Source organism: Phaenicophaeus curvirostris, chromosome 6 (assembly GCF_032191515.1).
Source record: "Phaenicophaeus curvirostris isolate KB17595 chromosome 6, BPBGC_Pcur_1.0, whole genome shotgun sequence".
NCBI lineage: Eukaryota > Metazoa > Chordata > Aves > Cuculiformes > Cuculidae > Phaenicophaeus > Phaenicophaeus curvirostris.
Window position 1 is genome coordinate 60,342,693 of NC_091397.1, and position 13,224 is coordinate 60,355,916.

General features: G+C 40.1%; 1 protein-coding gene across 1 annotated transcript in view; it reads right to left on the bottom strand.

Annotated features, from left to right (window-relative positions):
* Positions 1-3,682: 3,682 nt before the first annotated feature.
* Positions 3,683-13,224, bottom strand: part of SCIN (scinderin) — a 40,882-nt gene continuing 31,340 nt past the window's right edge. The window contains exons 11-16 of the mRNA XM_069860369.1: positions 10,826-10,996; positions 10,157-10,334; positions 9,561-9,682; positions 7,689-7,766; positions 6,348-6,408; positions 3,683-5,380 (exon numbers count right to left, since the gene is read on the bottom strand). Of these exons, the coding sequence (XP_069716470.1) occupies positions 5,247-5,380; positions 6,348-6,408; positions 7,689-7,766; positions 9,561-9,682; positions 10,157-10,334; positions 10,826-10,996 (744 nt within the window). The 3' untranslated portion in view covers positions 3,683-5,246. The remainder of the gene's footprint in view (positions 5,381-6,347; positions 6,409-7,688; positions 7,767-9,560; positions 9,683-10,156; positions 10,335-10,825; positions 10,997-13,224) is intronic.

Sequence of the window (13,224 nt, forward strand, 5' to 3'; positions counted from 1 at the left end):
ATTATGAGCAGTACCTACTAGATGACAGTCTTGAGGTGTGACTTCACTAGGTCAAGCGCTGTATAAACACACAGTAAAAGACAGCACAGCTTAAATAAACAGGGAAGATACCCTCATTTAGTAGGGGGAGAAGATAAGCACAGACATTCGGTGATTTACTTCAGGTTATACAAGGACACACAGTCTACAGGAAAGGCAGGTTACCTGAACCCTTGTCTGCTGCTTTAAATGCAGGACAAGTTTCCATCACTTCTTTTCACACAATCTTAAGAACAATCACTTTGAGCTTTGCGAATTCACAGGTGGGATGTTTAGGTGGTAGATACTAGAATTCATCTACAAATACTGGGATGGGACAGAGACTGGCTGCAAAAGACTCCTACGGTTGACTGGGACTAACTAGCAAGAAAACAGGATTGTTCGAGAGGGCTTCTTACCTATTGTCCTTGCTGATAAGACATTCACTGCCACTCCTGTCTCTTCTTCCTGCTGAAACAACTAACTTCTCACCCAAGTCCAGCAGAAGCATCTGGTTAGGGGTAGGAAGAACAGCAATCTTTAGCATCATCGAAGATTACTGCCCTGCTCAGCTGGTCAAACTCGGCTGTGCTGCCTTGCCTGTTCCAGGGCACCTGTGACCTTTCTGAGCCACCGCTGTAAAAATCTAAGCCTGGAGGAAGCTCTGTAAGGTTCCTCCTAGCAATGATCTAATTTAATGAGGATTGTTACTGTTCGTGGCTCTACTGTAGAAGAGGAATCATACAATGCAAAGCAGTCAACTACCAGGTAAATGGTGCTAAAATCACCTGATTGCATTCAGCCTTGATGTTAATATTGCCAACTGCTGTGCAATCTCCCTGAGTCACCCCTGTGAAATCTGTTAAAAGAGCAACAGGGAGAGCTGTGCTTTTGTAGCACTGGTCAAAAGGCTTTATCAGAATAATCAAAGCATTAGTGCTGTTCAAACAAATGTGGCTGTCTGTGACTTGTGGTGGGATACGACTCAGATTGTCCCAGACTCGCTGCTTGGTTTCCTGATACATTCCTGCACAAACAGCACACACCTTCACTGGCCTTACTGCCTCTACCAAGGCAATTTTCTGAGCAAATTATATGTAGTCTACCAAACAATAATTTTTTTTTTTTCACTTGCTGCTTTCATTTAATTCGCATGGAGACCCACGCTTCACTGCCAACTGATTACACGTGGTGGTAAAAAGTACAGTCTTCTGGATTTTGGCAGCATCATACCATCCTTTTGAGGGGAGACCACCTGCAGGATGAAAGTGTGGCTGCATTTAGGAAGAAGCTTGATACAGGCAAGTTCCCCTGTGACAGGGAGAGAAGAGTCAGAACAGTCATCCATTAAATTTATGGCATGGTGGGCCCCCCAGTTCCTATTGGTCTGCCTTTCTCCCTCTTGCACCTTGCAAGCTTTAACTGAAATGAGTGCAGTTTATTATTTTTAGCACAAGGTAATTTGTTAATAGCCACAAGAGGTCGAAGTAACATTAGGCCAGTCTAAAGAGGATGTAATGAGACATTACAGGTGTGTAGTGAAGATCTGATCATGTTTCTAATTAAATCACAAGTTCCTCCAATTTTAGCAGCAACAGTCCTAGCCATAAGAAAGGAAAAGTGTATAATTTATCTGATTTATTGTCTTTAAAAATGAAAAGGCAAGGATTTGGAAATGCAGCACATTAAAATAGTACTTAACTCTGGTTTTATGCTATAACTTATTTGTCTTACATAGTTACACTTGGCTCAATTAAGCCATAAAGACACAACTTCAGTGTGATGCTTAGGAAGTAATTGTATTCTAAAGCAAAATTGGCAGGTTTGTTTTTTTTAAAAGCTTTCCTGTAGAGAACTGGACTCTGAAGGGCAATTTCAGTCCATGAAAAATAGTAGTCTTCTTTTCTTGGGTTTGTTTTTTTTTTCCCCCGGTAACAATGAAGGTGACAAGAAGATCGCAATATCTCTAACAAGTGTTCCGGTCAGCTATAGAAGTGCCTGAGAGCACCTCCTGTTGTTGTCCAGTAACCAATATATTTCCTTTATGATTCCTTAGTTGTCCTGTGAGGTTTAGTACCCTCTGTCTACAATCCCACTGTCTGCTATCATTATAATTTTCTTGTTGTTGCAGGTAAAGCCTACATGAATCTGAACTAGCAAGAAATTGAGCGGTTCAGTTGAATTTAGCTACATTTAGCAACCATTTACAGCACATCTGATGCTATATACCACTATGTGCTGTGGTCAAAATGGGTATTTAGAGCAGCGATTCCACAGGCTGGCTCCTCTTCTGCATACGATCTGTAGTTATATTCTAATATTATGCTATTTTATGTAAACTACCAATACTGTGTATAGTACTATGATGTCCTGTTGGCTGTAAGGACTCCTAACATTATCTTTCTGTTGCAATGAAATTCTGTATAACAAAGATGAAAAATGATGCTGTATTTACAACTGATAAAACACAGGAGTACTTGCTGTTTGGTAGCATAATGAAACTGCTAACTCAGGGTATAATTTTGCCATAACAAATACACTGAAAATACTATTACCGGTTGATAATAATGCAAGATATAGCTTATTCTTGATTGAACTTGACTGTACTGCATACATCTGCACCATTTTTTCTGTTTTTAAAAATAAGGCAGACAGGTTTGCTATGTGAATTCACAAAGTTACGTGCTTAAGTATTTTTGTGAAAACAGCTTTAATATTTCCAAATGCTTGCAGTCCATCCTGTTTCTTCTTCAGAGAGAAACAAATACATCTTTGTGTGTACTTGACACATATGTATGAAGAATAAACTTCCTTACAAGCAAGTGAGTCCAAGAACAATGTTGCTAGCAGCCGTTGTCTTTCAAGCCCAGTTGAGAACACTATTCAGTTATGAGCTCTCAATGCTCTTCTCAGCATCAGTAATCAACGTGCCAGGACAAAGTATTGTAAACCCAAACGCCCAGGCCAGGAGACCACAAAAGCTCCTCTGTCTTCAGTGAGGGAACTGAAAGGCTTTCAGTGCTGCAGAATATACTAGCAGACTGTGCTTGGTTCAGAGCCCTCAGTGTTCTGGAAGATATTTAGTACAAGGAGGGCAAATCTTCTCTGATCTTCGGTCAAGAAGCTACTGTAATTGTTATTTTAAAAAATGAGGAGAATCATATGTATGTGTTGAAGACAACCATCAGATAATTACAGGCTGCTCAATGGCTATATGAAGTGCAGTAGCTGAGGAACTGAAAAGGTCTTTGTGCTCCTTTTAGCAGGAAAAGGACAGCTTATCTACCCTCACAAATAAAACTAAGACCTATCCTTTAAAAACATACACCTATTTCGTCCTGGTTTAGAATATAGTCTTTGCATAGTCAAGTATTTTTGCAAGCAGAAAGCTACAAAGCCAAACATTTTGATAACAATGATGGTTTTTTTCTTAAAGATTAAATCATAAGCTAATAAACACCCAGGTCTTTGATTTTCAGTTAGGTTTGTAACTTTAAAATTGTTGGGAAGAGTTAGCTGTACTTTGGGTAAAATGGCCCTGAAAAAAAAACCAAAACAAACAAACAAAACCCCCAGGCTTCTCATTGCATTATCCATCTAAAAAGGAAGATATATACTGAATTTTTTAGGAAGTGTTAGTCATCAATGGGAGCACTCAGCCACAGTGTGGCAGAGAGAGGAACATCAGCATACAGAACACTGTTTCTTGTAATTTTATTTTAAATGAAATTACATTCAGATACAGCCCAGTTATATTATCAGAGATTTAAACAAATGTTTAAAGCTAACAGACTCCCATAATTAATCTCTTATCTTCTCAATTCTTTCATCATTGATACTGATTATGAGCTCAGACTAAATTCACTCTTTTACATTTCTCAGAGGCAAAATCACAATGATATTAAAAAAGTACAAAAATGTCTAAAATTTCACTTTGCAAACTAACTTATAGCATAAAAGCTCATTGAAATGGCTGCATTAAAATGCAACATTGACATGATTTACAGCTGTAAAAATTGTAGTTTAAAACAGGCACGACAGGATAAGTGTTCAAAGCATAAATATTTGAAGCAGATTTTCCCACTGCCCTTACGGAGACTTTTCTGGCTAAGCTGCAAATAAAAAACATTGTGAAAATGTACTCTTAAATTCACCAGAATAAAAAAAAATTAATCCAAAATAACTGTGTGAGAGGAAAGAGAAGGCCACATTCTATGGTGTGTCCTCACACTCCAAGTTCCCAGAACGTGTAATGCTACCGAAACAAGGAATTTCTTTGTGCTTGATGTAACTCGTATGTATCTAAGACCTGCACAGAAAATTCCTGGAAACACATCCTGCACCTGACAATATGAGCAGGCTGCATGCTGGAAACACCGAGTAAGGCAACTGAGACAAAGTGCGGCTTAAGTGCAGTCTGGTTAAGGCAGAGTAAGCGTTTTTGAAACTGTTACTTCTGCTTCCACTTAAAGGCACTAGTGCGCTTAAGAGCTTTGGTTAAAAAGATCTGGAGCTGGAGGCTGGTTTACAGAGATAAATCTAAAGAAATTAATTACAATGAACCACGCAGTCCCAGTTCCTCAAAACATGTTGTCAACTTCATATTCTTACAACCACACAGTCCCAGGCTCCAAATGTACATACTAACAAAACAAACAAACATGTTAATCACAGCTTTCTCAAAATACCCACTCGCCCCCTGCAAGACACAGTGCCAGCTCTAGATTGAGGATCATCTGAAAGTTTATGTGAGTGAGCGTGGCAATATTTTGGCCTCATAAGTATGTCCAGTTCTACCTTTGTAGCAGATGGAGAATTAGCCCTTTATCAGGCCAAATTCTGCATGATTTTATGCTGACCTTAATCTAAAGGAATTTCTTTGGCATTAGCTTGGAATTTCAAGTGAAGGCAGAATTTGGCCCATTTAGCACATTAAAACAAACTGATCCACAGCTTCTGTTTGAAGAATCAATAGATTAAACAAAGTGTTGACAGCACTTTCCATATTTTTATACACTAAGCCCCATTCACCCCATTTGACCAGTTTACAATTCTAATTTATCTTTTCCAGTGCTAAGATTTTCTAGGTTATTCAACAGAAATATACCAAAGCTGGGGAAAATGTAACAGATGCATCATATTGTTGCATAAGCTTATGCTTAAAAATACTAGTAAATAGCAGGGTTCTGATCATTCTTTGGCTTGACGCTGATGCCTCCTTGGATACATCAGTTCTTCCATTTGTTGGAGTCCCAAGCCAGGAACCAGCCTGTGAACGTTGGGGGCTCGTGCCCCTGCTTCACGATTACAATGGGCGTCCCCTTATCTCTGCCAGAAGGATCCGTTTCAATATAGCGTTTGGCTGAAACCAGAGAGGGAATGAAACATGTCATATATTAGTTCATTCCTATGGTATGAAAAATACATTAAAAGCCCTGGTGAAAGGACCTAGGGCTACTACAATACAGCACTCAATTACATTATTTCAGAGGCAATGAAACCATTAGGTAATTGCTGATTTCTCCCAGCTGCCAATGAAGGAATTTTCCATGAGGTAAAAGAGAGGGATTGCTGCTTTGATCTGTTTGTTGCCATTACAGCCAGGTTTGGCTCCTGAAAAGGAGAAAGCATTTGCTGGTGCTGTGCAAATTCACAAGCTGCATTCCCATTTTTCCCACGTAAAAGCCAGTATAGTTTTCCTTGACACCACAACAAGACTTCAGTACGTGTTGGAAACACAGCTAAGTTATCTTAGTTGCTCTAGGGAAATATCTGCAAGAATTTTTGGCAAGAACTTTGTCAGAATGGCTCAGCTATGTTAAATCACACCAGAGATTGCATGATTTTTCAAGGATTGCATGATTTTTCGAGGCTTTTTCAAACATTCCCCATAAGTTTTGTTCTACAATTGGAATTTCCACCTCCAAATTTAACCCAGTGAAGGGGGGCAGCGTAAGGACTTGAAGATTTGTGGGCATTCCTTGACTGCATACATTAGCGTAGGGTGCAACTCAGCAGGTATCTGCTTTTATGTTCTTTTTCTTTTGAGAGCAGTTTCTTCTCATGGAGCTCTCCTATATGGTCTTTAGAAAGCTCTGCAGCCTAGTTGATTGATTTTACTTTTCATAAACTTACAGAGAAGAAAGGTACAATGAGCTTTAAATCACATTTAAAGCAGAAAATAATCCCCAGGCTTAAATCCTAGTAAGTTCAATAACCCTTTTAGGCACTGTAAACATAACTAGATTTCTTCTATATCATCTTTTTTACTTCTTTAAGCAATATTGGTGCTACTCCACTCAGAATTCTGCCAAATTGATTTGATTTACCAGATTTAACGGATTCCTGTCGCTCAGTTTCATTAGCATCCTTCCCAATCCAGACAAAAACCTACAAACGAAGGGAGAAATATTTAGCTCCCATGTTGTTATAAGGATGTTTTGTACAGCATTTTAAGTACAAAATAGTTGATTCCACCAGGAGAAGGAATACACACTCGGAAGTGACTGCAGAGGTACACAGCTCTCACCACAATTGATGATTTTTTTTTTTCCCTTGTGAGAGACTGTAGTTCTGTCCTCTAAAATCTCTTTACACTGGAAGGTCAAACACACTGATGAAAGGAACTCTAATTACCTTTTGCTGCGATATCTTTTACAAGTTGCCAAGGAAATTGCTCTTTAGGTGCAGGCAAACACACAAGAGCTGTCTCTGGGCTGAGCTCTACGTGCACATCAGCACTTCTGCCTGTCACTGGTGCAGGCCAGGGTAACTGCTAGATAATCCTCTGAACAAACCAACATCCAGAGCCTTGATCTGCATGCCCCACTAATTCTTTCATGTCAAGGATCATTCTGGAAACCAGCTGCATTCCCCAGACTTCTTCCTTTCTTACCCGAGTCAGTACGGCACAGCCACTTTCCACCCTCAGCTCTTTCACTCACTTCCCCCATCACTCCCTTCCCACGTGGACCTTTGACATTCCTTGTCATTTCCAAAAACCTCAGCCTTCTTTCCTTTAGAGTTAGGCTGAACAAGACAAATAGAACACGGGATATGTGACCTCCTCCCCCTTTTCCTCCAAGGGGAGAGGAAGGGTAGAAAGATATTCCGTGAGAAACAGATGTGCTCTCAGCACCTGCAGTTTGCCTGTCATCCAAAGGCTTTCAACATTGTCAGTTTTCAGTGAACCTGGGAAAATGACAGAGATTGTTTCTGTCACTGTACACCCAGTTCTTCTAGAAAAGAAGTCTTTTGTTTGTCCCCTTTTCTAGGAAGATTTTTCAAGGGCGCTGCTGATACATGGATTCTGAATACCTTTTATGGAATAAGTTTCTTTTTTTCTAAATTAATAAATTTTAGTGATAAAGTCAAGAGCATTATTGAGAGCCTTTCAGTACACTACTGGGGTTTATGTCTTACAGCCTCCATTGGTTTTAATGGGAAGTGCCTGCAATTGTCTCACATTATGCTTGGAAATTCAATCATGTATGTTCACACTAGCACATCATATAGCTCAAAAACTATAGCTCCCTCTGGTATAATTTTAAGGTGACAAAACCTCTTCCATTCTCACAAACATGATTTTTCTCCTATTTTATGATCGACACGGTTATAAAAAATAATTATTCTTGTTACCACAAAAAGCAGTGGTCAAGTACACAGCTTACCTGCTCCCAAGCATCCAGCAACATGACATCATCTTCAGCCAAATCATCCTGAGTGAATTCCCCTGGGACCTCCTCAATCTAAAAAAAATGTTATTATATTTTTTCTTTTTTTTTACACTAAGATATTCTGATTTTGTACAGACCAAAGATTTTCTTTTTTTAAAAAGGCCAAGCCTAGAAGCTGGCATGCAATTCTTCTTGTTCTTAAAGAGTCAAGCCCTTTACGACTAGAGTTGATGACCTCTAAGGTCTTTTCCAACCTAATGATTCTATGATATGTCCCAAACTGATTTGATGAATGTGTCAAGGGTGTTTCACGGAAAGGAAACAAATCGCTTAACTGCGTGTCTCATGAAATCAGCTCTCAGTTTGTCACAATTGCTAGGATATATTCAGGAAAGGCAGAGGTTTACATTGTAATTGTGACTACTGTAAATTGAGACTGAAATCTGCAAGAAGGGGCAGGATAATTACCATAGTTCACCTTGTATCAAGCAGACTAAATCAATTAGCTGATACCAGCTCATATATTCATGCAGCTCACATTCATTAATAAGGAAAAGAAACTGCTTTGTTTTGCAGTGGGTGAGCTCAGTGATGAAATACACACCCAAGCAAACTTTCCAGTCACTTGACAATGGGACATGGAAGTTAACTAAGCCATCAATGATTAGTCCCCAAAGGAAATGCAGACTGCTTGCTTCTTCCAAGGATGTGCAGACACATAGGAAAGCAGTTTAATGTTATTCTGTATAAGAAGGAGAGGTAATAATAGGAGAGGTAGGTAGTGACCAACCCTCTGCTTTTAAAGGACTATCAAGAACTTGGCTATGCTTCATCGTGTATGAGTGGTAAAGGGATGATAAGCAGGTGGTGCACAAGACATTCCTTTTTCCCCACTCTGTGTTATGGTGGCTAGAAGGTCAGAGTGATCTGACCTACCTCTTCGGGTGAGCTCTAACCGTGGTGGTTCTGTTACTAGAGAAATGCTCCATGAAAGAAGGGATTTCACTGGATTTGAAGAGAATTCAATACAAAACCAAAACAAGTGCATAGCTCCCAACAGACTTCTTTAGAAAGGTTGGTTCTATTACTGCATTTTACAGGAGTGTTTTAGAAGCTTGTTAGAAGAATACACTTTACTACTTTTATAAGATTTTAAAGTCCTTATTAAATTATCCCATTTGTTTTATCCCTCTCCAAATGAATGGGTTGGGCCTTAAGGAGACTGCAGAGACAGTAGCCAACTATGTCCCCTACCTAAAAATCAGTGCATCCTTGCCAAACAGTGACACAGTGTTGCTCTCCCAGAATATGGTTAGGTAACTAAGCCTGAATCACAGGCTTAATACCCTGTGCACCCCTCTGGGTTTTTCCGCTAAGGAAAGCCTTCCTGCCTCCTTGAGTACATGCCAGTGCCTTAGAGGCATAAGTACATGTCTTAAATCTCTATGGAAAATTTCTGACTGCTAGGAGTTTTTGGCAAGGGACATTTCTTTTCCTCACCACCACTATCAAACATGTAAGGGAGAAGGCACTGACCTGCACTTTCTGAGTAAAATGATAGCAGTCTGGCAATGCTCTGCAAGCACACAATTGCTTTTGACTGGGGAAATGCCTTATCTTTCTGCATGTGCAGGCCTCTAGTCCTAGACTGGAGCAGGCTTTGCCTGCAGACTTCTGCAGTGTTAATTCTTCTGTCCATCCTTTGCATTTACATTGATTTAAAGCACCAAACCTCAACTCTCAGCCTCTTGCCAAGCACAACTAACTAAACCAGATCCCTAAATTCACTGAATGTCTGCTGATTCCCAAGGCAAAATATACCAGGAACTTTATAAACAGAGAGGAAAGTATCCCTCATGTACTCACAATAAATCTGCCAGTCTTATTAGAACAACCGTACAGGCGAGGGGGATGGTCTTCAGCCTTTGTCAAGAGTTGTGATGAAGTCTGGTATTTTTTTTTACCTCCAAGTGCTTTCCAGAATTCCTCTGAAATACACAATATTTAATTTATTCATCAGTGGATTTAACATTTGCTTGTTTAACTTGCTTGATACTGCTTCAAGAATCCCCAAACAAGATCTTCTTAGCTGTCTCAAAGATGGGTGCCACCTTCTTACAGTTCTTCCTGCAGTTTGTCAAAATAACAATAAAGGAAGGACTTGTATTCCTAGACAGAGCAATGTGTTACGTCTTCCTCCCCTCCTAGGCACTTGTGATAAAGAAAGAGCTGCTTTCTTCTGCAGCTCCTGCTACTAACTAGTCCTACAGACTTCCATGGCATCACATTGCTTGTGTATCAGCCAGTTCTGGATAGACCTCCATGGTGAAATGTCAGGTTGCATTTTCAAAGAGGGAGAGTGAGTGTATGCATCTCCCTGCAAAATATATGATCTCAAATCCTATTTAGGCTGTGTATTCATGCAGTACTGCCTATTAGCAACCACGTGGCTTCATACTAACCTGGTTCCTGACATTCATTAATCTTAGTAGTCTGGCATTTAAGAATGCTGGCAATGTATTGAGCCCCTTGTTCCTCTTCTCTGTTTGCTCCTTTTCCTACCCAGGTGTAGCCAGAGTTGTTTGGCAGTTTCAGAACAAAGACATCATTAGAGTTTAGTGACATTGCATCAACATCAACCTAGATTGAGAAATAAATTGTTTTATTTGCAATGTTTTCAATTAATGTGATCACTATTCTGCATGCTTATAGAAAATGAGTAGATAGATGTTGATCAGCTGTTTCTTTCAATTTTTCCCAGGTTTTATGATAGAAGTTAGAGAAGAATGTAACTTAAAGTAGGGAACTAACTTGAAGGACAAAACTTCGGACTGTTTGGCAGTAGGAAAGACAATCTCATAAGGTTTGTTTATTTCTTGTCTATTTGTCAGCTGACAGTGTTTGTTATGCATTTTCTTATACTTTCCCCTGAAACACGTAGATTGGTTTTAGCCAGTTATGGCATGTTCTCATTGATTTAATAGATGGGTTGGTCACAAAAAGCAGTGTTGTGATTTGGAGTTCTGCATTCCTACCACACATGACTACCCAACAAGATTAGCTGGAGAGGCTCGTGGCAGCTATAACATTTTCCACGGGCAATAGCTGGTTTACTTAGCAGGTGACCTTACCTCCGCAATCCTGGTAACTGCTGCCAGGTTCCTGCGGATTTGAAAGAGTCTTGTGGGTGGAGCAGGTTTCTGACCTTCCTTCTTGGATGTCCCATCCTTGTAGACAATAAGCGGTTTGTTTTTGAACAAGCTCAGTAAATGCGCAGGCTCTTTGCCTTGGCTGACTCGGATCTGAACGGAAGTGAAGAATTGCAGTAAAAGAAACAAAAAGAAACAGGTATTTATCTTTGGTCTTTGTTGAAGAGCACTGGCGATATTAGCCAATAATGCTAAGTATGTTAGCAAGAATGAGAACTGGCAAGCTGAGAAGATCTAAAAATATAGTTCCAGACACATTAAAGTTAGAGCATTTGTGATATTTTTTTTGTCAATCAAGCTGACACAAAGACAAAATTCAAACTTCTAACATAATGTTTAGCTGATTAAAGTGGCTGCTATCTACTATAATAAGAAAATTACTCTTTCAAAAAGAACTGTCATTTCATAAGAGTTTTATCAAATGACTTATTTCCCCTGAAAAACTGTCTTGGAAGTTTAGATGCCCTGTATTTAAGCAGAAGAGAATGGTTATTCATCCTGTTCATTATTTCTGTGTGTATTTTATCTGCAAAAAGATGAAAAAGATGAGCATAAATCTATCTTATACAGGATAACACAGATGACAAAAATGAACTTCCTTTACAGACGCAAAAGATGTTACTGTAATATCAAAAACATTAAGCTATGAAGAATCACTATTTTTCGGTTAATGTATAAGAAGTTATGTATGTACAACCATTAATTCTTCATTTATAATAGCACCACCTGCCAAGGTGGAGACCTGTGACTCCCGGCCTTTCACTCCCAGGAAGAAAGGGGGAAAAAGGGAATGCAGTGTGCTGCACGGTTAGGAGAGGGAGAGAAGTGGAGAGCCCAGGCCCTTCAGCCCTGCCAGTGAGGCTCTGGGCAGCTGGGGCCAGGGCTCTGGGGAGCACAGGGACACCTGGCAGCCCAGGGGCAGAGCAGGGGCTGGGCAGCAGGAGCCTTAGCAGATCTCACAACTGGACAGACTGGTACAGCTGCCTGATAAGGACACCCTAGGACACAGACGTGTGTAGGTGCCAAACTGCAGTAGGATTTTACAAATGGGAACACCTCCCCCTCCTCTCCCTGCCAAACAACAAAAAAACACCAACAAAAAAGTGCTGAGGGACATATTCCTCCAAAACAGACATGGGAGCCCCTCTTTAGCAATCCCTTGTACTGTAGTGCCATCTAGTGACCACAAAATGGTACATGTAATCACATCCTCGAGGCAGCCATGTAAATGCACACAAATGCACACACGCCTATGTCCATACGTGTGTGCACAGACACATACACATATGTACACACACATATATTTATAAATTAACTGCAGGCTTTTAAGTACTTTTAAGTGTCACGTCCACTGGAGTGAGATGAATATCCTCCACCATTAATAAAAAGGCTTTTTAAGCACATTATTATTGCAGCTGTTAATAGTAACAGTATTATTATTTTTGTATTAGTATCAGCGTTAGGTATGAAGCGCTACTGCCTTGTGCTGAGCTCTGTCCAAATATAGATCATGTGTTAGGAATATTTCAAGGACTAATTAGCTAGAAGTGTTCTAATCCTTCTTTAATATAATTTCAGTCATAAATCATAACTGATTAATAACTAGAAGTACAGTCTTCCATCTAAATTAACTATACCTTCAAGAGTGGGGAAAGCCCTTTATTTTGGTAATTAAGAAACTGGAAGCGCAGAATTATCTCTTGCTATCTAGAAAACCTCTGCCTGTCCTCCTAATCATCTTCCAGCTCTAGGCTTCCTGTGAAAAGATCTCTCACTTCTCACCTCTCCACCTACCAACCACTTCTCACTAGTGATGAAAGGAGAGCACACACCCTAGTCGTCCTAGGACTAGCTTATATCCTCACACCTTTTAGCTGCTGATATCCTGCACCTTGCCTTGCACACTGCGTTTCTGCAAGTGAGGATGTGCATCCTGCTTTCTTGGAGCTGCGAGCACTACGGGATCAGAAAACCCAAGTTATGTTCCTTATTGAGGCAGGCATAAGCCAGATCCCATGGCACAATTCTGGCAGGCTCTCCTGTTCTGGCTGTCACGTGGCTTTCGTGTGTCCCAGTTTTGTCCCTCTTAAAAGCCAGGTGTCTTGTCCAGGCTTCAAAGTGAGTTGCCCTGGGAGGATCTTATCATTTGGTCTCCGCTGCCCATGTAGAGTCCATAAGGCTAGGCAGGACCGAATCCTAATTTTTAGACAGGGAAAGTCAAAGGAAAGAAAAGTCGGTTTCAGGTTGTATTATATCTGTGTTCTTTTGGACATCTACATTCAGAAAGGATGATTCAAATGGGAAATCTCCGGTGGCCTTAA